The sequence below is a fragment of the Helianthus annuus genome, chromosome 5 (assembly GCF_002127325.2).
Source record: "Helianthus annuus cultivar XRQ/B chromosome 5, HanXRQr2.0-SUNRISE, whole genome shotgun sequence".
Classification (NCBI taxonomy): domain Eukaryota; kingdom Viridiplantae; phylum Streptophyta; class Magnoliopsida; order Asterales; family Asteraceae; genus Helianthus; species Helianthus annuus.
Genome location: NC_035437.2, coordinates 175,269,989 through 175,290,863, shown reverse-complemented (window position 1 = coordinate 175,290,863; position 20,875 = coordinate 175,269,989). Strand labels below are relative to the sequence as shown.

At 38.2% G+C, this 20,875-nt stretch overlaps 1 protein-coding gene across 1 annotated transcript in view; it reads right to left on the bottom strand.

Moving 5' to 3' along the window:
• Positions 1-9,977, bottom strand: part of LOC110944186 (laccase-15) — a 28,209-nt gene extending 18,232 nt beyond the window's left edge. The window contains exons 1-2 of the mRNA XM_035990074.1: positions 9,720-9,977; positions 785-913 (exon numbers count right to left, since the gene is read on the bottom strand). Of these exons, the coding sequence (XP_035845967.1) occupies positions 785-913; positions 9,720-9,977 (387 nt within the window). The remainder of the gene's footprint in view (positions 1-784; positions 914-9,719) is intronic.
• Positions 9,978-20,875: the final 10,898 nt, after the last annotated feature.

Sequence of the window (20,875 nt, the reverse complement as noted above, 5' to 3'; positions counted from 1 at the left end):
GAGACTGCTGCTGGGCCGGTACGGCCTGAAGTGGAGCAGCAGTGGTAGTGACATCACAGTTCTTGTTGCTGGAGCTGCTGTTGTTGTTCTTCTTCTTTCGGCGTGAGGACTTTGACGGTTGAGCGGCGGCGGTTTTGGTAGTTGGAGCGGCGGTGGTAGCTTGATGCAGGTGCTTCGAAGTTTTATCCCAGACACCAGCCTTGACTCTCTTGTCGTTGATTTCAGCGGCCAGTAAGTAGGTTTCTTCGATCGTCTTAGTCTTAGCCGCTTGCACGAAATCTGCAACGCAGTCAGGCAGGGCTCGGATATACTTCTTGATCGCCATGTCAGAAGTCTTCACTTGATCAGGGTGGATGATACTGAGCTGCTTGAGTCGAGCAGTTAGAGCAGCGTTTTCGCCATCCTTCTTCTTTATGTGCCAGAATTCATCTTCTAACTTCTGGCGTTCATGAGGAGGGCAGAATTCTTCCAGCATGACCTCCTTGAGTTCGTCCCACGACAGACCGTAGGATGCATCGTTCCCTCGTTTGTTTCTCTCGGCCATCCACCAGTCTAGTGCGCGGGACTGGAAGACGCCAGTAGCATTGAGAGTGCAGAGATCGTCAGGGCAACCGCTCTGTCGTAAAGTGACCTCAATGGAATCAAACCATTGGAACAACACAGTAGGGCCTTCCTCGCCAGTGAATTCCTTTGGCCCACAAGCCTTGAACTGCTTGAAACTGAAGGCAGCTTCGGAGGTAGCTTTAGGAGCTTCGGTTCTCGACTCCTCAGATGATTTGCTGACGTTCTCGTAGACATCACTCAGAGCTTTTGCTACTTGTTTAGCGATGATAGCATCAAGACGTTTGTCTCTCTTTTCTTGGCGAGAAAGTGGTGGGTGACGGGATCTTGATGACGGTCCAGTTGACATTGTCTGCAACAGACATCGTCATAGGTCTCAGACACATCATAATCAGATCTCACCTCACACGTCTAATACTTACTAAAGCTTAGGAACACAGCGTAACATACACCACATAATCGCGTAGGCACATAAATCACAGATTCACATAAACATATAAGCACATAAGCACGTAGGGCACAGAATCACAGAAGCACGTAAGCACGTAGTGCACAAAACACAGAAACATATAGTTACCAGAAGCAGTCAGAATACAAAAACCTATTATTCAAAGTCTGCAAGCGTTCGAATATGACGATCGTGTTTAGTGTAGCGATTAGTATAACATAAGCATATAGTATAGCAAGCATCATAGCGTACGGCGTTTCCTTATAGTAGTAACGATTTGAGATAGAAGAGCAATGCGGGTTGTGTGTGTCGATCGAAGTGAAAGCAAAATCGAATAAGTCCCCAGAATTTAAACACTTAAACATGCAATTTCATATAAAACACACAAAATCAACGGATCATCAGAGCCAGCAGTTGCGGGCTCAGAATCGAAATACGTAAAAATCGAGAAGTACATCGTCTGTGGCTATTAGACATTGACTATCCAAAGCGGTTCGACTATTCTCAAGGACTTGGCGTACACATTTCGACCTTCAGGATTGGGCCTCTACCTCGATTCTTGGGCATCCGGCGTACATCCCTCTAGTCACATTGTGAGTTCAGGTCGTTGGAGTCCGTCGAGACTTTGGTGAGAGTTTTGTAAAACCATGGACAAGCCGTCAAGGTTAAGGTTTCACCCCTGGCTTGACAACTTCCTTTTGATTTTAATAAAATAGAGGAGATTATTCATCAAAATATGGATTTCACTCCTGATTTGGCATAATTCCCCTCGTTGGTAAATAAAAATGCGGGTTGATCAAGCAAATTTTAGTCGAGAGTTTGCGGTTTTCACACCTAATCTCGACTTAATCGCTTGTCTTCATTTGGAAATTCGAGTGCAGTGATAGTGTAGTGTAGGTGAGAATGGCGGAGAATAGCGGTAAACTCATACAAAATCCCTATTGGACATGCACGAGTTGGTCTATTGGGTCCTAACTATAGACTAGGTCTCTAAGACATCGACCCGGACTAGGTCGAGTCTAGCCTAATTCCCTATAGTTATGGCTCTGATACCAATCTGTCACACCCCAACCGATGGCGGAATCATCGGGGCGCGGCACTGAGCGAAACAGATTGTCCAGAAGTTTCCATAACAATTATCATTACCAATCAATTTAAAGTAACATGTCCCATACCATGTCTCAAAAGGTAAAAAAAAATTATTACAGACAAAATCTAGGCAAGTAGTTCTATTCTGACAACTCAGATTTTTCAAATAGCCCAATTGTTTATCTGCTTCTAGAGACTCTTGATTTCATTTGTACAAACAACTATTTGTTGGCCTCTAGAGCTTTATTCTAGCCTCGATTTCCTAGCAGATAAGCATCCTAAGATCCTGTCACATACGTTAAAATAAAAGTCAATACACATAGTGTAAAGGTGAGCATACAAGTTTGATAATAGCATATAGAGTTCGAAATAGTTTATGCAAAACCAGCACGTACACAGAGGAAAACAAAGCATGTTAGTTATCGACATGAAACTATCGATACCAATGCCTGCGGGTTGACTGCCCAAGGCAGTTCGTAATACATAATCACCACCGTAATCCATGCAAATAGTTGTCCTTAACAACCCCCGAGTGAACGAGTGTTGAGTCCAAACTAATAGTACTACCGTCGTTTAGGCAGGTAGACAGCATTCCATGTGTAAACATAACAAACAAGCATTCATTAAGTCACGTAGTATATGCGGTAACGGTTAGCGTTAAAGTATTGCGTAGTGTGTTTGATGTGATTTCGTATAAGTAACGTATGTAACACCCAAAAGTGCATAAAGCAAAAAGGGATCGAGTATACTCACAGCGGTTGATGGATTAAAGGGAGCGCTTGAGAGTAAGGTTAGCCTGAATAGTTCGATAGCATAACGATAAGTGACGCGTAAAACGAGAATAAGTGTTGATGGGTCGGTCAGCTGGTCGATCGGATGGTAGTCCGATCGGACAGCTGATCGTGCGGGTGACTGTCTGTTCGGACGGCTGTCTGATCGGATGGCCGTTCGAGTGGATTGTTTCTTCCTTTAGGAAGGATGTGTTTGTGTATGATGGTTTTGACTTGTTGGTGCATACATCTGTCGACTTCGTCTTGTATCGAGTCTTAGACTAGACTGTCTAGATCAGGGCACGTAGAACGAGAAAATGTCAAGATTTGTGATATGTAAATGCTGATTTCGCTCCAAAGGCTAATTCCGCCCGAAATGTCATGAAGATATTTTCGAGCGGAATCACAACGCCTAATTCCGCTCCAACCGTCATTGTATCCTTTCGAGCGGAATCAGGCCCCTATATATAGGTGGCCTGGAGCGAAATCATGGACCGAGTCCTTGTATTCCATACCGAAGTGCTGCCGGTGTGAGGTTTGACTGTATTCGCTATCAGATTAATCAAATCAGTAGTTAAAGTGAAGTATAAGCTGTTTCTACCTTTGTTTCTTGTTTTCCGCACCTGAAACAGAGTAAAACTCCCCTGAACGACTCATTCGGGTCTAACGCACGATCCTACAATTGGTATCAGAGCTCAGGAGGAGGAGTTCTGCAGAGATTAGCTGTTTTTCATCAAAATTTCTTACTTCTACACCTTCTTTCTTCAACAGAACAAGATTTAACGGTTAAAACCAGACCAATTTTTCACAGACTGTGTAAAAAGACATATAGACAAACCCTTGAAAGTTTCACTGCTAAAATCGAACTAAAAATGGACAAAATGGACCCCCGAACTGATTCCGCTCGAACTGGACATTTTCTGATTTCGCTCGAGTTGAGGGACTGATTCCGCTCCAGATTGTTAAGTTTGTGATTCCGCTTCAGAATACTTCTGATTTCGCTCCAGACTGTTTGCGGTGATTTCGCTCCAAATATCATTCAGTGATTTCGCTCCAAACTACCAAAATTCAGATTTTGCTTCAAACTGCATATTAGTGATTCCGCTCCAAAGACTGTATTCTGTTATTCCGCTCGAAATCTACTGTTTTTGAAAACCGTAATAAGTAATCATGAGTGAAGAGTTCTACAACGCGTTTGCTTCATCCCCGACTACTCCGGCTTCCATTGCTCAGAATATGAACCTAGAAAACGAGACCGGAACGTTACAAAAGCCACCGAAACTAATGAGTATCGAAGAGTACTACGGGTGGAAAGACAGATTCGAAAACTGGGTTCAAGCAAACCATCTTAGGTCTTGGGAGTGTATTCTGAAGAAGTATGTTTTGCCATGAACAGATTTGCAAGTTATCAAAGAGCTATCAGAGTTTTCTGACAAAGAGCGAGATATGTACAAAGCTGAGAAGATGATGATCAGTTTGCTTCAACAAGCCATCAAGAAAGACATCTTCATTCTGCTTCAACATGACAAAACCTCAAAATCGATTTGGGATGCTCTTCGTGTTAGATTTGAGGGTAGTGAGAACATGATTAAGAGCAAGAAGGCGTTACTTAAGAAGGAGTTTGATCTGTTCAGTAGTCTACCGGGTGATGTAAGGACCGCTTTTCGTCTTTATAAATTAACTTACAAGGGTAATTAAAAGACTTCAAAATAACAACATTAATACATATTTTTGACAAAAATTGGGCATGACCCATCCGTAAAACGGATATACCCCTGTTATAAACATAAGTAAGACAATTACCATTCTACAATTTGTCCAATAAGACACTACTAAAAACCTAGACATCAAGTGTTAAAATGTATGTCCACAAACAAGTAGTACAAAATAGAAATTTTGACCCAAAACATTAGTGCAACTAGCGGAAGCGCTTGGTATAACATATCATGAACATGTGCTCGCTCCAATTCTCCAAGTTGCCTAAATTGAGGATTTACCTACATTCAACAACAAAACTTTAAAAAGTTAGTCATTATGCTTACAATACCATCATACTAGTTCCATTCATTTATATGCTTTCATTCCTGTTAAGCATTCAATTACCCAATTAAATGGGTATGGCATATACTCTCATAATGAGATTCAAGCATCCACTTACGACCCGGTAACATCGGGTTAATTGCTTTCAACATAGATCTTTCGTTCTATCCGTTTGACGGATTGAACTTCATACATTTTGTTATTGCATTCATGACCACCCGTTCTAAACGGATGGTGCCTTATTCTTACTCGACTTGTTCAACTCGAACGGGTTGATTTGCATAGCTTATCATAACCTCCGTTAGCATAGCCAAATCCGCAAGGGATTTGGTATCCACTTACTAATCACCATATTCATTATAATAAGAGTTATTCATCATAATTAATAACAAAATTTAAGTAAGGTTTTGTATGCAACGGAACATACCTCGATCTTGCGTGCCTTCCATTTTCCTAGTGCTTGCACCTTCTTCCTTCACGCCTACATTACAACATTCATTCATTCATTTAGTCTATCAAATTCATCCCACCATTTTCCATATTACACATACATTCGTCTCTTAAGCATTTCATCAAACACTTGGTAGGCATCATAATTAAGGCATAAGGTACAAGTCTATAAAGCACATCTCTACTAGTTCATCTTCACACAACGTTCACATTTATTTGAATTTACATAACTATTTCATCCTACATCAATTTTATTCATCATCCATGTATCACCACAAGCTTATACATCACAATTCTAGTTATATGATTTTACTCAATCATCCTACACTTACTAACTTCTTAACAAGTGGATTTTTGCTACAATCATATCAATCAATCAAAATCGAACATAAATTCTGCTTTATTTCACTATCTTAACCTCTAATTATACAAGGTGTTTCATAAACTCATGAATCGGGTGAAACCCAAATTCCCAATATTCACCCAAAACATAAAATTGAACTTACCACTTATCAAGAATGTTAGACTACTCGAAAATTCGAGGACATGCAATCGATTTGCTTCAATTTCACTTGTTGATTTGATGAATCTTGCAAGACAAGGGTTTACCCTTGTCTTTCTCTGCTCTGGTCGATCCCAAATACGCACCAGAGGTGAGTTTTGGGTTTAAACCCTATTAACCCCCTTTTGATTACAACTTATCATATTAACCCCTCCTAAATTGAAAGGTATTTAATTTAGACATTTTTCCATGACTTCAACTATGTTTTATTACAATTCAGCCCCTCTAATTCTTTTATGATCATCTTGCATTTCATTTATTTTCTTTTAAATCTTTCCTTAATTTTTAAACAAATTATCTTGAAATTTTGGGGTGTTACAAGTCTACCCCCCTTAAAAGAGGTTTCTTCCCCGAAACCTGGGCACTTAACAACTAGACCAATTCTACTCCTACTTTTTCGTCTTTTCATTCATGATGGTTACTACAACATAGATACATTCGAGATCTTGGCAAGAGTTTCATTCATGCATAAACGTCTTTGTACGCATTGTCCCTCCGTTCTTAAATCAAGTAAATTACTTTCATAATCACCTATAAGTCGGAATCTGATCCAGGGCTCTTATTAGTGTCGTTTTCAGTTTATAATGCCAGTTCCTAACATACATCATCACTAGCGATTCGTTCATTGGAATTTATTTCGATGTATATTATTGGTCGTACAAGCTTATGCTTACAGCTTGTTTCTATCTTTCTAAATAAGCGTAACATATTCATACATTTACTAATATAAATAAATCGATTTATTTTATTCCGCACACTAATCATGCACGACATAATTCATTATTGTAATTATAAGCAACCCCATCATCCCATTACTAACGTTATTCCAATACTTTCTTGCTCATATGAGGGCTTAGCATAACATTATACGTATACTATTGACATTTAATGATGTAGTGGTACTAATACAAAGCTTCCCACTTCCTAATTACTTTTTCATACTTAATACGAGTATAAGGCATCATTCTATGGTTATCACCGTCACTTGAACTAATTACAAGTTTGAGTTTAGCCTTGAATTTAATCCTTCGCACACTTTAACATTAGCTCCTTGCATGAACTACTTATGATAACAACTAGGTATGTTGTGTACGAGCACCATACTAGCGTTTAACCAATTCAGCTCAAACTTTCATTTAAGGCCTTTAATTCTCCCTCTTAATGACATTCATACCTTCTCACGCTGACCATTACAGGTCGATCATTGTATAGCATACCATAATTATTCTACCATTCATTTTGTTCACACTTACAAATATATCTACGGATTCTTAATCATTAACTAAAAATTAAACAGCTTACTAACCTCACTTTTAATGTATAAGTCGGTTATCCGTGTGCCGGATCGATCCGCTTCTTTATATGTACCTTCCGTACCAGAATTGGTCTCATTCATTCATGAAATATGCTCCCACTCGTGGGCATCCTTCCACTAGCTTCAATACTACCATCTCACTGAGAATTCCATCACATTTATCTATAAATAAATAGTTAGCACATAACCTTTCATAATTGTGTCCTACAGGGTGTTTGTTCGCCTATTGTCTCTTTCAAAATTTTCTTACGTACATGCTAAACATATTATACATTCCATTTCTTTTTATTGGTTATCTCGCCAACTTTCGCAGTTTGACCTTTCAGAAGTCTAATTGTAAATACATTCTCACATATGGGTATCGGTTATCCTATTCTGACACACCAATCTCTAGTCGAGTCCTATGCTCCTTTTAAAAATACAATCTTTTTATACCTACCTGGCGCGGGTCAGAACCCTTGACTCGTCATTCATACTTTGCGACGATTAATACTTTCCAAACTGTGACAATGCTTGCCCATACATTATGCTCACCTATAAGTAATAAACTTGACAAATCGAACATTAAATACCGGGTTTAAATGGCGATCGCCATTTGACCCATATGACTCATTTGAGTCTCGTTTTTAGTTTCTATTCTTATTCGTTTAATCCGTCTTCATTTACGGATTCGAACTTTTAATTCATTACCTTTCATTCTTACTGGTTTGACCCGTGCTTGCTTACGGATTCAACCTTTCATTCCTTACATGGTCGAATCCATTTCTCAGATTCAAACATTTTCCTCCGTACCTTCCTTTCTTCTGCCGTATCATTTACCATGTCATTTCTTACAAAACATTTTCATATTAATCTTCTACATTCAACTTCGAGTGTTGGGTCCTAAAACTTAATTCCATGTCCTATTTCATGTAGCGCGTCTCGACGCGACACGTTACATCCTATTTCTAGTGGTGTTCCCACCCTTCTTTCTTAAGTTTGTCTTACATTCAATCGTAGGCTTATACTTTTCATTCTTATCCTTCTTTCTTTCTTATATTGATCCGTTCCTTTAAGAATCGTTAGACCCCTTTTTGCTAGCTTGACCGGACATAAGTGAGGTGATTCTCATGTCTTTCTCGAGCTTCGATCACTACATGACCATCCCTTAATATACCATTTCCATTTGTTTGTTCACCGTATTGGGTGTTAATTCACCTACGTTCTCTAACATGTGTTTTACTAATGAGTATTCTATTTTACACGTCGTATTTCTTACGTAATACTTCCAGCATTTGTAAGTAATTATTATTCACTGACTTCTACATTATAACCTTTTAAGGTCAACCACCATCCAGTATTTTTGTATATAAGTATTGTAGTACGGGTTGTTCTTACTTTCCATTCGAACACACTTACAAAACGCCTTTAGCTAACATCTAAACTGTTATCCTTTCCATACCTTTCATTAACATTACCAAGTTCTCATTTAATTATATGTTCCACTTAATTTCAATTATTCTAACACGCATACATCTTTATGTAAATACATTTGAAGTGATTGCAAATTCACCCTCCTTTAACGTCCATGTTCATGCTTACTTTATTACTTCCTCTTAACCCTTTTTGCCATCCATGCTCAAGTAAATTGACAGGATTCCCATCCTTACATATCAGTACTTTCGTAATATCATTAGCTTATGTGAGCCTATATACGACTGTTCACTTTCTTTCTATTTATACGTTAATCGAATTTTGTTAGTAGAGTTTCGTATAAGTGAGATGTTCATTAATAGTTATCTCATTTCAAATCCATACAACTAAACTATCATCCATCATAACACGTAATTCATCTAGTACGTAACACATTAATTCTTTACTTAAACAATTGTGTCTAATGGCCATCTCACGATATCCCTATACTGTTGACCTTCAGAAAGTCAATTGTCTCGTTTACACACTTCAAACCTTCGAACATGTATTCGTCTAAATATGGTAGGTCATAATAATAATATCCTGCGTATCTCATACTCGTATTGTATGTAACAACCCGTACTCTCGTTGTCGAGAAAAGGGTATTTTAGTAACGCGCACATCTATTAATATCGGTATTATTATTATTATTATTTATTTTATTATTATTTTCGAAAATAATAATAAATCGCGATGAGAGTTTTAAACACTTGCGCATCAAGTTAATTGTCATCGAGCCTGTTCATTTTATCTAGACACGTTAAGTATTATGGATCCACACATACATTTGAGCTAGGCCCAAGCCCACCCCCTAAACCTAAAACCTTAGCCTATTTATACATCCTTAAACCCTCACATCTCCCATTTTAAAAAAAAAATAAAACCCTAATGCATGCATATCAGCCGCACAAGCCCACACTTATCTTCTCCTCTCTAACCTTCGGTCACCGGAGACCCACTCCGACCGGCGATAGACTCCGGCCACACCTCAGGCCAGACGGCACCCCCTTCCTTCCTACACTATCCTTGTACCGTCACACTCGTATACCCATGAAACCCACAACCCTCCTCTTCATGTATTTGATACCCCCCTGTTACTCGGTGATAAACGGTCAACCACCACTCGGTTGAGGCGGCGTGCAACACAGTGGCAGCAGACGCGTTGTATGACGGATGTCGAAGATGGTTTTCGGATGACTTCGGCGGCGACCAGCGACGGTAAAACAACGGCGAGTAAACGGCAACAGTAGCGGCAGTTGCATCAGAGGGGAGAACGATGGTGGATGCCATCAAGGCAGCGACGACACGGACCGTGCCGAGGGCCGTGACGGACCAGAACAACGGCAACCCGCACACTCTTTTGATTCTCCTCATCTTTTGGTTAGTAGAGTATTACCCTTAAATGTCTGTGTTAATTGTAACTCATGATTTTATAATTGTTTAAGCTTCAATGAAATGGAATATGAACTTGCTGTAAGAATGAATATGGTAGTTCCTGTTGAATATTTGAGTAGATGATGGTAGTAAGCGTGAACTCATTCCTGAGCTACATATAAGAAAAATGGTAAATTGTTTATTGGAAACCGTATGCATGATGATAATCCTAGGAATATGCATGTGATGATGGCTCTGTGTCGACAGTTGATGTTCATGTGCTGATGTTTAAATCTATTAATCGTTAAGAGAGAATATGATGATGATTTTCCTTATTAGTTGTTGTTAGTGGTCATGAAGATATATGAGTTAATGTGCATAATATATGATCTGGGTCTGTGCATTCAAATTGTGGAAGATGAGTTGTTATGTAAATGTACATGTAGTCATGCATAGGGTACTGTAGGCATTTTGAAAGATGCATATTATATACATCAATCACACATTTAATTATGCTGGGCCTCACTACTGTTGATCGCACATTCCGACCAACCATACACCTATTTAATAAACTGGTCCCTACCATTTGTTAGCACATGTCCTTCTACCTTTTGATCGCACAAAACAAGTTCATTAGCACAATTTCTTTTGCAAATATTACAAACTTCTCATGCATTAGACTACATAATTATATGAAACCAATCGCACACTAGTTGCTGAATGCAAATCACTTTAATTGGGCCGCACACTGACAAGTGGGCCCCACAGTCCCTTTGGATCTAATCTAATAATGGATCGTACACTATTGAACCGCACACCCTTGAATATGCCGTACACTCTTGTATTGGGTTGAAAATTGTCGGACCTCACACTACGCATCATATTATGGATTATCTAAACTACTGTTTAAATTATGTGACTCGTACATGCTTGTATGTGAAATATGAAACTTATGTGCTACGTATAAATACGTGTATACGTGATGTTTACTTGAATACGAACCTGATCAAATTCGATAACCATAATAGGACGTGGCTGAACACTGTTAAAACCAGTAAATTATCAACCGAGCAATCTAAGGTGAGTTCACTGCACTTTTCTAAGCATGCGTCCCGGTGGTTTGGGACATCTGGTAAACGTTTCTGAAGGGGATACTGGGTAAACTGTTTAATTGGGATGTTGGTTATTGAACACAGTATAAATCATGTAAGACCCCGTACATCTACCGTGTTGCTGAAGAAGCAACGAGGTATTTAGTTGATAGCGCTATTAGGTTTGGCACCCTCACACCGGGCCGAAAGGACGGGCGTGAACTAATTACCTGGACTTCATGACCAATGCCTAGTTAGAGGCATTGGGGTTGGGCATTCTCATCGTGTACATATAAGACCCCTTACATCTATTCAAGGTTGTTTGATACCTTGACCTCATGACCAATGCCTAAATGGAGGCATTGGGGTTGGGCATTCACATCTAGTCGCCACATACGGTAATCGAGTTAATAACAACATCAAAACAAATCGTTGAACTGTTTTATACACATATCTGGTAACAAAACACGTTAACAAACTTTGAACTCACCAGCGTCGTCTGACACACTTGTCTGCATGCTTGCAGGTCTGTATGCTTATATCATTTGGAACTTGCTGTCTGGGAGGCTGGAGTGGTCATGGGTCGAGATACAAGGAATCCCAATACAAGCTTAATGGTTTATATACACATGTTTTACGAAACACTTAACAAATGAATTATGCTTCCGCTGTATACAATGAATGACATGTAACGCCTGTAACACTTTATGTTAATGAATGAAAGTTTTATTTAAATACATTTACGAGTTCAATGTGATTGGTGGCTTGGATCCTGGTATGTCATACGCCTCGCGAGGGTTTCCGCATGTGGTATTTTGGGGGTGTGACATTGTACGACATGTACAATTCACGTGATCCTCTAAACATTACACATATACATTCACAAACACGTATTTTTCACGTGCTAATGCTCCATGATTCTACAATTAGCAAATTTCATTCGAAACAACTATATAACATAATTTCAGCATATCCTTTACTAATTAGCTCGTATGATTCACATTTAGCACATATTCGCCTCTTAATCATACTAAAGCAAATCACTAAATACATATAAGCATCACACCATTCATGTACAAGGTACAAGCCTTTAATGCATAATTCTATCAAAGCATACATTCATCCGAATTTCAACTCCGCCTTATACATTTGTCATTCATGTCATGCCCTTCCATACGTTACATTCGACTTTTATAAATTTTACTTTATCGTCGACGATCTACATAACTTTACATAACTTATTATATCTTCTTATAACTTGACAGGAACATAAAACGGGAATTTCTGAGAAGTATGGGAACTTAAATCATAATTCACAAGCTTCAATACATCATAGTTCATTAGTCCGAGTTTACTTCATTCGCATTCTTATATTCTAGACTTTTACTCGCTTTTTCAGCTTTTATCATTCATTCGTGTCATTCGACTCATTACTTTTGAACTTTTATAAGCCCGTCTATCTTACCCACTAATCGTGGTCACGTATATCTTACTAGGCCTTATTTAGACCCTACACGTGCATTCATTAGACCTTTGAACAACTTAGAATCTCAAAATACGAAAACAAGACAAAACAAAAAGTTTCAGCGGATTTGATTTCCGTTGGCCGTCGGCGACGGCTACACACCCCGTCGGCGACGGGCTCTGAAAATGTGCGTCGCCCACAAAAGTCCGTAGACAGGAAAATAGGCCGTCGACAAGCATAGGGGCGTCGGCGACGGCATCATAGCCCGTCGGCGACGGCCCTCCCTTTGCTGAAAAGCTAAAAAAACCATTTTGAGATGTTCCGACTATTTCCCGGGTCCGTTTTCAGCTACACGGGTTTCGGGACTTCTTATTTTCCCCTCCTTATCACCCATAGCATACTTGACTCTAAAACTTACACCGTAACACACTAATACATTCTCATATTAAACAAATATTTAAAATTTTTACCTCATAGGCGATCTCGGAGCGAGCACACTTTTGCGCGAGCCTTCGGTTTGAGTTCAAGCACTATTACTCTTGCCTGAATCTCTCAAACCTAGGCTCTGATACCAACTTGTAAGGACCGCTTTTCGTCTTTATAAATTAACTTACAAGGGTAATTAAAAGACTTCAAAATAACAACATTAATACATATTTTTGACAAAAATTGGGCATGACCCATCCGTAAAACGGATATACCCCTGTTATAAACATAAGTAAGACAATTACCATTCTACAATTTGTCCAACAAGACACTACTAAAAACCTAGACATCAAGTGTTAAAATGTATGTCCACAAACAAGTTGTACAAAATAGAAATTTTGACCCAAAACATTAGTGCAACTAGCGGAAGCTCTTGGTATAACATATCATGAACATGTGCTCGCTCCAATTCTCCAAGTTGCCTAAATTGAGGATTTACCTACATTCAATAACAAAACTTTAAAAAGTTAGTCATTATGCTTACAATACCATCATACTAGTTCCATTCGTTTATGTGCTTTCATTCCTCTTAAGCATTCGATTACCCAATTAAATGGGTATGGCATATACTCTCATAATGAGATTCATGCATCCACTTACGACCTGGTAACATCGGGTGAATTGCTTTCAACATAGATCTTTCGTTCTATCCGTTTGACGGATTGAACTTCATACATTTTGTTATTGCATTCATGACCACCCGTTCTAAACGGATGGTGCCTTATTCTTACTCGACTTGTTCAACTCGAACGGGTCGATTTGCATAGCTTATCATAACCTCCGTTAGCATAACCAGATCCGCAAGGGATTCGGTATCCACTTACTAATCACCATATTCATTATAATAAGAGTTATTCATCATAATTAATAACAAAATTTAAGTAAGGTTTTGTATGCAACGGTAATACCTCGATCTTGCGTGCCTTCCGTTTTCCTAGTGCTTGCACCTTCTTCCTTCACGCCTACATTACAACATTCATTCATTCATTTAGTTTATCAAATTCATCCCACCATTTTCCATATTACACATACATTCGTCTCTTAAGCATTTCATCAAACACTTGGTAGGCATCATAATTAAGGCATAAGGTACAAGTCTATAAAGCACATCTCTACTAGTTCATCATCACACAACGTTCACATTTATTTGAATTTACATAACTATTTCATCCTACATCAATTTTATTCATCATTCATGTATCACCACAAGCTTATACATCACAATTCTAGTTATATGATTTTACTCAATCATCCTACACTTACTAACTTTTTAAAAGTGGGTTTTTGCTACAATCATATCAGTCAATCAAAATCGAACATAAATTTCTGCTTTATTTTGCTATCTTAACCTCTAATTATACAAGGTGTTTCATAAACTCATGAATCGGGTGAAACCCAAATTCCCAATATTCATCCAAAACATAAAATTGAACTTACCACTTATCAAGAATGTTAGACTACTCGAAAATTCGAGGACATGCAATCGATTTGCTTCAATTTCACTTGTTGATTTGATGAATCTTGCAAGACAAGGGTTTACCCTTGTCTTTCTCTGCTCTGGTCAATCCCAAATACGCACCAGATGTGAGTTTTGGGTTTAAACCCTATTAACCCCTTTTTGATTACAACTTATCATATTAACCCCTCCTAAATTGAAAGGTATTTAATTTAGACATTTTTCCATGACTTCAACTATGTTTTATTACAATTCAACCCCTCTAATTCTTTTATTGTCATCTTGCATTTCATTTATTTCTTTTTAAATCTTTCCTTAATTTTTAAACAAATTATCTTGAAATTTTGGGGTGTTGCAGGTGAAGACACAAAGAAGCTGATTGAACGATACTGTCACTTGGTGCGATCCATGTCATTGTTGAGTGTTACGAAAGATCGTGAAGAGTGGGTAGATAAGTTAGCCGATGCTCTACCACAAAAAGAGTGGGGTACATATTTGATGATCTTGAAGAATACAGGTGTTTATGACGGGTTGACTATTTCTCAGTTTATTGAGAAAATTGAGAGTCAGGATCTGGAACAGCAAAAGATTGCTAGGATGAACAGCCCAAGTGGTCAACAGGATGTAAAAATGTATTATAAATGCAGTGTTCCAGAAGCTGAAAGAAGCCCGAAAATCCAAACTGCGTTTAGTGCTGGGGATTCAATAGAAAAAGTTGACCAGAGTTCAACAAAAAGCAACAGTGGTTTCTCTTCATATCCAAGCGTCAATCCAAAAGATTCAACATCAAGTTTCCATTCTCAAAGCACGAAAACTGGAAATGGTTATGTGATATAGTGCAACATTGCCTTGAATCTACCAGATGGTCAAAGTTTTTCTGAAGAAACTGCAAAAGATCACATGGCATTGCTTAGTTCTGTATTACTTTCTTATGAAGGTTTGGTTGCAGGGCGGATCGGAAATCCTACGCTCAAAAAGGAGGATTACGATCACATAGACGCCGAAGAGATGGAACTGATGGACATCAAATGGTGTCTAGCTAGTGTTCTTAGACGAGCAGAAAAATTCAAGCTTATTACTGGGAGAAATGACTTTCTCGATGCACATGTTTCTACTTTAGGTTTTGATAAATCTAAAGTTACTTGTTTTCGATGCAGGGAGAAAGGTCATTTTAAGAGAGAATGCAAGAACAGGGAAGCTAGTGGAGCTCAGAGTCCGTTCGGAAAAGATGATTACTACAGGAAAGCTATATACCAACAAGTGGGTCAGCAACAACTACAAGAACCGCAGGTGGCTCATGGTAGAAAAATCAAAGATTCAAAGAGAGCATGTTTGGTGGATATTAACTGGAACAAATACATATTACCTGAAAGTAAAGTCTGTTTAGTCAATCAGGATGATGAAAGACTACCTGAAGGATTTAGCTAGGATATGTTCACAGATGAAAATGGAGATTTTAAAGCGTTTATTGCAAAGATTGTGAAAGAACCTGATATGTTTGCCACGTGGATGAGATCCATTGGTGAGACTGTGAAGAATGTGAAGGAAGAGCCTGTTACATCTGATGAAAGTTCACTGAGTGCAGACGAAAGTTCACAAAGTGATGCTAGTTCAGAAAAAGAAGTTGTCTTTGATCAAACACCATCTGTTTCTAGTTCTTCGGATGATATGTCTGAAAAATCAATCGAGTTTGATCAGTCACCAATTGATGATAACAGTGATGATGAGGAAGAGAAACATATTAATGTTGCTAGATCTCATCTCTCTCCTGAAAGTTTTCATTTTTATTTTGCAGATCGTTTGGAGAAGCTGAAAGAAAAACAAGCTGCAAAAGAACAAAAGAAAATGAAGACTGATAGTGTTGCTGAAAAGGATGAGATTTTTCAACATGAAGAAGTTAATGTTGCTGCTAAGGAGACTATCGAATCTGAAAAGGTGATTGAAACAGAGAAAGTGGTTGAAGTGGTGAAAACATTTGAAGTTGAATAGATTGTTGAAGTAATTAAGCCTTGCACAAAGTGTTTGGAAGCTTGCAAGGAATGTCAGCTACAGATGAGATGATAGCTGAGTATGAAAAGAAGAAGGAACAGTTGCTGTTCAATCTCAACTATGTGAAAGAGTCTTATGACATTTTGAACAGAACAGTGACTGGTCTTCAAGAGACAAATTCAGAGCGAGAAGATGTTTTAACAATGATGAATGTTGTGATGATGTCGAAGCAGAAAGCTATCAATTTCTACATCGAGGAGAGTGCGAAGTGGAAGCAAGAGTTAGAGACAGAAAAGATTGAAAATGAGAGAATCAGAAGATTATTGCAGAGTTATTCTAGTTCTGATTATCTTATTGATCGAATTTATCCAACTGTTGCAGGTTTCGAAGCATTCAAGGATGAAAAGACAAAGAAGAAGGATACTGGTAAGATATCGACTGTTAGCTATAACAAGTGTCCACCTCCGATTTGGAATGGTTATTCTCCCAGAAAACCAAATGAGGAGCAACTTGAAAAGGCAGTCAATATTAAGTTAAAAACCGACACAACTGATGAACTACCAGAAAACATTGACGTCACTTTTACCTCTTCTGACACTGATCATGAGTCTGAGTTAATCAAAAAGGTAGTCGATCAGGTGTTGGATACTGATGAGGAGTCTGAGTCAAAGTCTAAGTCTGGAAGTTCAAGTTTGTCAGTCAACAGTCAAAAGTCGTCGGTCAAACGGTCTTACAGTAAAGAATTTTTGTTATCAAAGGCAAATTTTGATGATGAAACATTTGAAGTAGCTTACACTTTGAATGATTCGGACAAATTATACTCTGACAAAGAGTTTCCAATAAGAAGTGTTCGTCTTGAAATGATCAAAAAGGTTTTCAAAATGACAGAAATTAATATTTCTAAAATAAAAGATTTAAATCTTAATGGAAAACCTAAAAAATACACTTCAAGAGTTCGACAACGTTTAAACAAGAAAAAGGGTTACAATTCTGGTTCTGGTTTTCAAAAGAAACCAAACCATAAAGGTAGCTACAAAAAGAAAGGCTTAGGCTTTATTCCACCAGAAAATTATAAAAATGAGAAAAATTCTAAAACAAAAACAGAATTTATTTCAGGTGGTAGTGCCGAGGAAGAACAGAAGAAACCATTCTGGAGACAATCAAACCAGGAGTTTCTTGCTGAGAAGAAAAGGAATGGAACTGGAGTGTTTCATCCAAGAGAGACTCGAACCTGTTTCAAGTGCAATGAAGCTGGTCACATTGCATGGAACTGTCAGAAAAATGCTAAGACAAAACAGGGAGTTTCTAAAAAGATGGAAGAAATAGTTGTTGTTATAGAACCACCAACCAAAAATTTTAAAATTTTTGAAAACTCAACTTATGAGGTTGGTGAGTGTTCTAAAAAGAATTTTTATAAAAAGTTTGCAAAGAACAACCAAGTGTGGGTTGTTAAGAAGGTTGATGAGAAAGTTGGCGATGATTCGGGTTCCACAAAGCCAGAGGAGCCACAAGGTGAGTTAAAAGAGAATTTTGTGTTTTCAGTAAGTGATGATGAATTTCCGTCACTAAAGTTTGAAGAGATTAAACAGAAGGTTGGTAAGGTTGAAATCTCAGATCAGTTTTATTCTGAGAAAAATAAGTTTGATGTCGAGAAAACATTCAATGGGAATGTTAAGAAAATTTTTGGGAAAATGCTTGATGGGAAAGCAAAAGGGGTTAAAGATTTTTATGCAACGAAAAAGGCAACTTTTAACCCGACTGAACAAGAGCTGAAAGAGCTAACAACACCCAAGGTTGGTCAGACTTGGGTGGAAATTCTTTTCCCTTGAACATCTGACTTCGCCGGAGATCCCAAGTTTATATCGTGGATCAGGAATCGGCATCATTCTTGAAAAATTGTTTTTGATGAAAATTTTAAAAAATTGATGAAATTTTTACAGGTTGAAGGATTACACCGGAGCTTCCAGGTTGGTAAGTGCGAAGCAGGAATCGGCATCTTTAATTGGTAAAATGATCTAGTGTAGATGTTTTATTCCTACACTTGATACAGGTGTCTGTGTTCCTATAACTGGTAGATAGTTGTGTATTTTTACAGTTGGTACAAAGTGTGCATACATGCAAATGATAAATCAGGGACATTAAGTTGTACTTGATTTACTACAAGAAATTGATGAACAATATGATGAACCATACCCCGTACTTACAAATGAACCTACAAGTGATTATAACAAACTTATTTTCCAAAAAATCATTTTGATTAAAACAAACTTCAGTGTTTTGAAATCTAAATGAGAAAATAGTTTGTTGAAAGGGGAAGTTCTCATTGTTTATGCTTAGTGGATGGCGAATTGATGCGATTCGATATCAGTTGTCACTTTATTTGTACAGTTTGTTTTCAAATTCTGTTCAATTGGGTCAAGAGCTTAGTCTGTTTTCAATTTTTCTTTAATGTGTTTGCATTTTAGGGGGAGTAAAAAATTTCAGAAAATCCAAAAACATTAGAAAATTTGAAAAATCCAAAAACATGATAAAATTCAAAAATGAGTTTTGTTGAGAAAAGAGGAAATGATAGTACATCAGTGGACTGTCACGACATGCTAAAGATATGGAAAGTAAAAATGTGATAAACAATCTCACTGCGGATATGCCAGTAGGTTTTTGCACATTTAGTAAATTGTGACGAGATATAAACTAAAATTCAAACTTGCTTATTTAGTGGGTAACAACTTCTTGGATATATAGGTAACCCCTGAAATCTTGTTTGATAGGTCCCTCTTTCCGAGATACTAGGTCTTTATGCTCAGTGATATCTGGGGTATTATCCCGGGACTTCTGCTGTATGGAAATACTGGCCTAGTCCCCGTATAATACTTTCCGCAAAAGCTTGAAATACAGCGCCGCCCTCAGCAAATCGATGAAACAATAAAATTGACAGTCATTGCTGTTGTAAAAAAGATCCTCTAAAGGGGACACACCTAAAGTCGAGCTGTCATCTCTCTGCTGAACGGAAGTTCTGACCTGAGCTCTCACGGTTTCGCACCTAACCCCTGACAGATATCATCTGTGGTATACTCACCTGTAAGACTGAATATTGGGATCTGGATACGGGAGTATATTCAAGAAGTGGGACACACAAATAAGTTTAAGTCATTAAGACATTAATCTCGTATCTCGGATCAATTGAACTTTGTGTGAAAATTTAAGTGGACCAATATACTGACAATCTAGGTGAATTGTTTAAAACTTAAAATGTAATAAAGCTTAACGGTGTTCGTGACTTGTCTCATAAACTGATATGATCCTCTTACACAAACTCGAAAAAAATATTGTTTGTAAATATTTCGTTTTTGCAGTTCTTTATTTCTACAATTGATGTCTTTATTTTCTTTGCATTTCAAAATCCAAAAAGATTTTCAGTGTGTTTTAGCTTAAACTTTTGAAAAATACAAAAAGATTTTCGACAACTGGTGTTGGAAAGCTGATTTTCAAAATCCCAAGTGCTAAACATGATGTCATTTTTGTGAGGGGGAGTGTGTCTTGAACATCAAATGTGTTTCTAAATCAACAAGTGGTTCATTAAAGAGGATAGTTACTTTTGAGGGAGAGTCAATGTTAGTGCATATATTCAAATTGTTAAATTGAGAACTTACTTTGAGGTATAGTGTGTGCAGGCTTAAGAATGAGCTGGGTTGTCGATCCTGAGCAGATCTAGAGCCAAGCTTCGATCTTGGAATTAAAAGTTGTGGGATAGTAAGTCAGATTGATCGATTCTGAGAAGCTTTATGTGTTAGAGAGCCGGGTTCCTATACCTGAGGACTCTGTGGATAGAGCATGAGTCAGGTTTCGATTCTGTAGACAAAGTTTGAGCCAGGCTAACGATCATGAACCTGTGAAAGCCAGACAACGATCCTGAAGCAGATGATGCTGAAGATCTAAAGGAATGCCAGCACACTGTTAAGGGGAGTCTGTTGTTGCTGTTAGAGATAGAGAGTGAAGCCCAGAGGCTGATCAAGACTGAAGATGCGAAGACACAACACTATAAGACTCGACACTGAAGACTCATCAACATCTGAGGGGGATTCTGTTGGTGCATACATCTGTCGACTTCGTCTTGTATCGAGTCTTAGACTAGATTGTATAGATCAGGGCACGTAGAACGAGAAAATGTCAAGATTTATGGTATGTAAATGCTGATTTCGCTCCAAAGGCTAATTCCGCCCGAAATGTCATGAAGATACTTTCGAGCAGAATCACAACGCCTAATTCCGCTCCAACTATCATTGTATCCTTTCGAGCGGAATCAGGCCCCTATATATAGGTGGCCTGG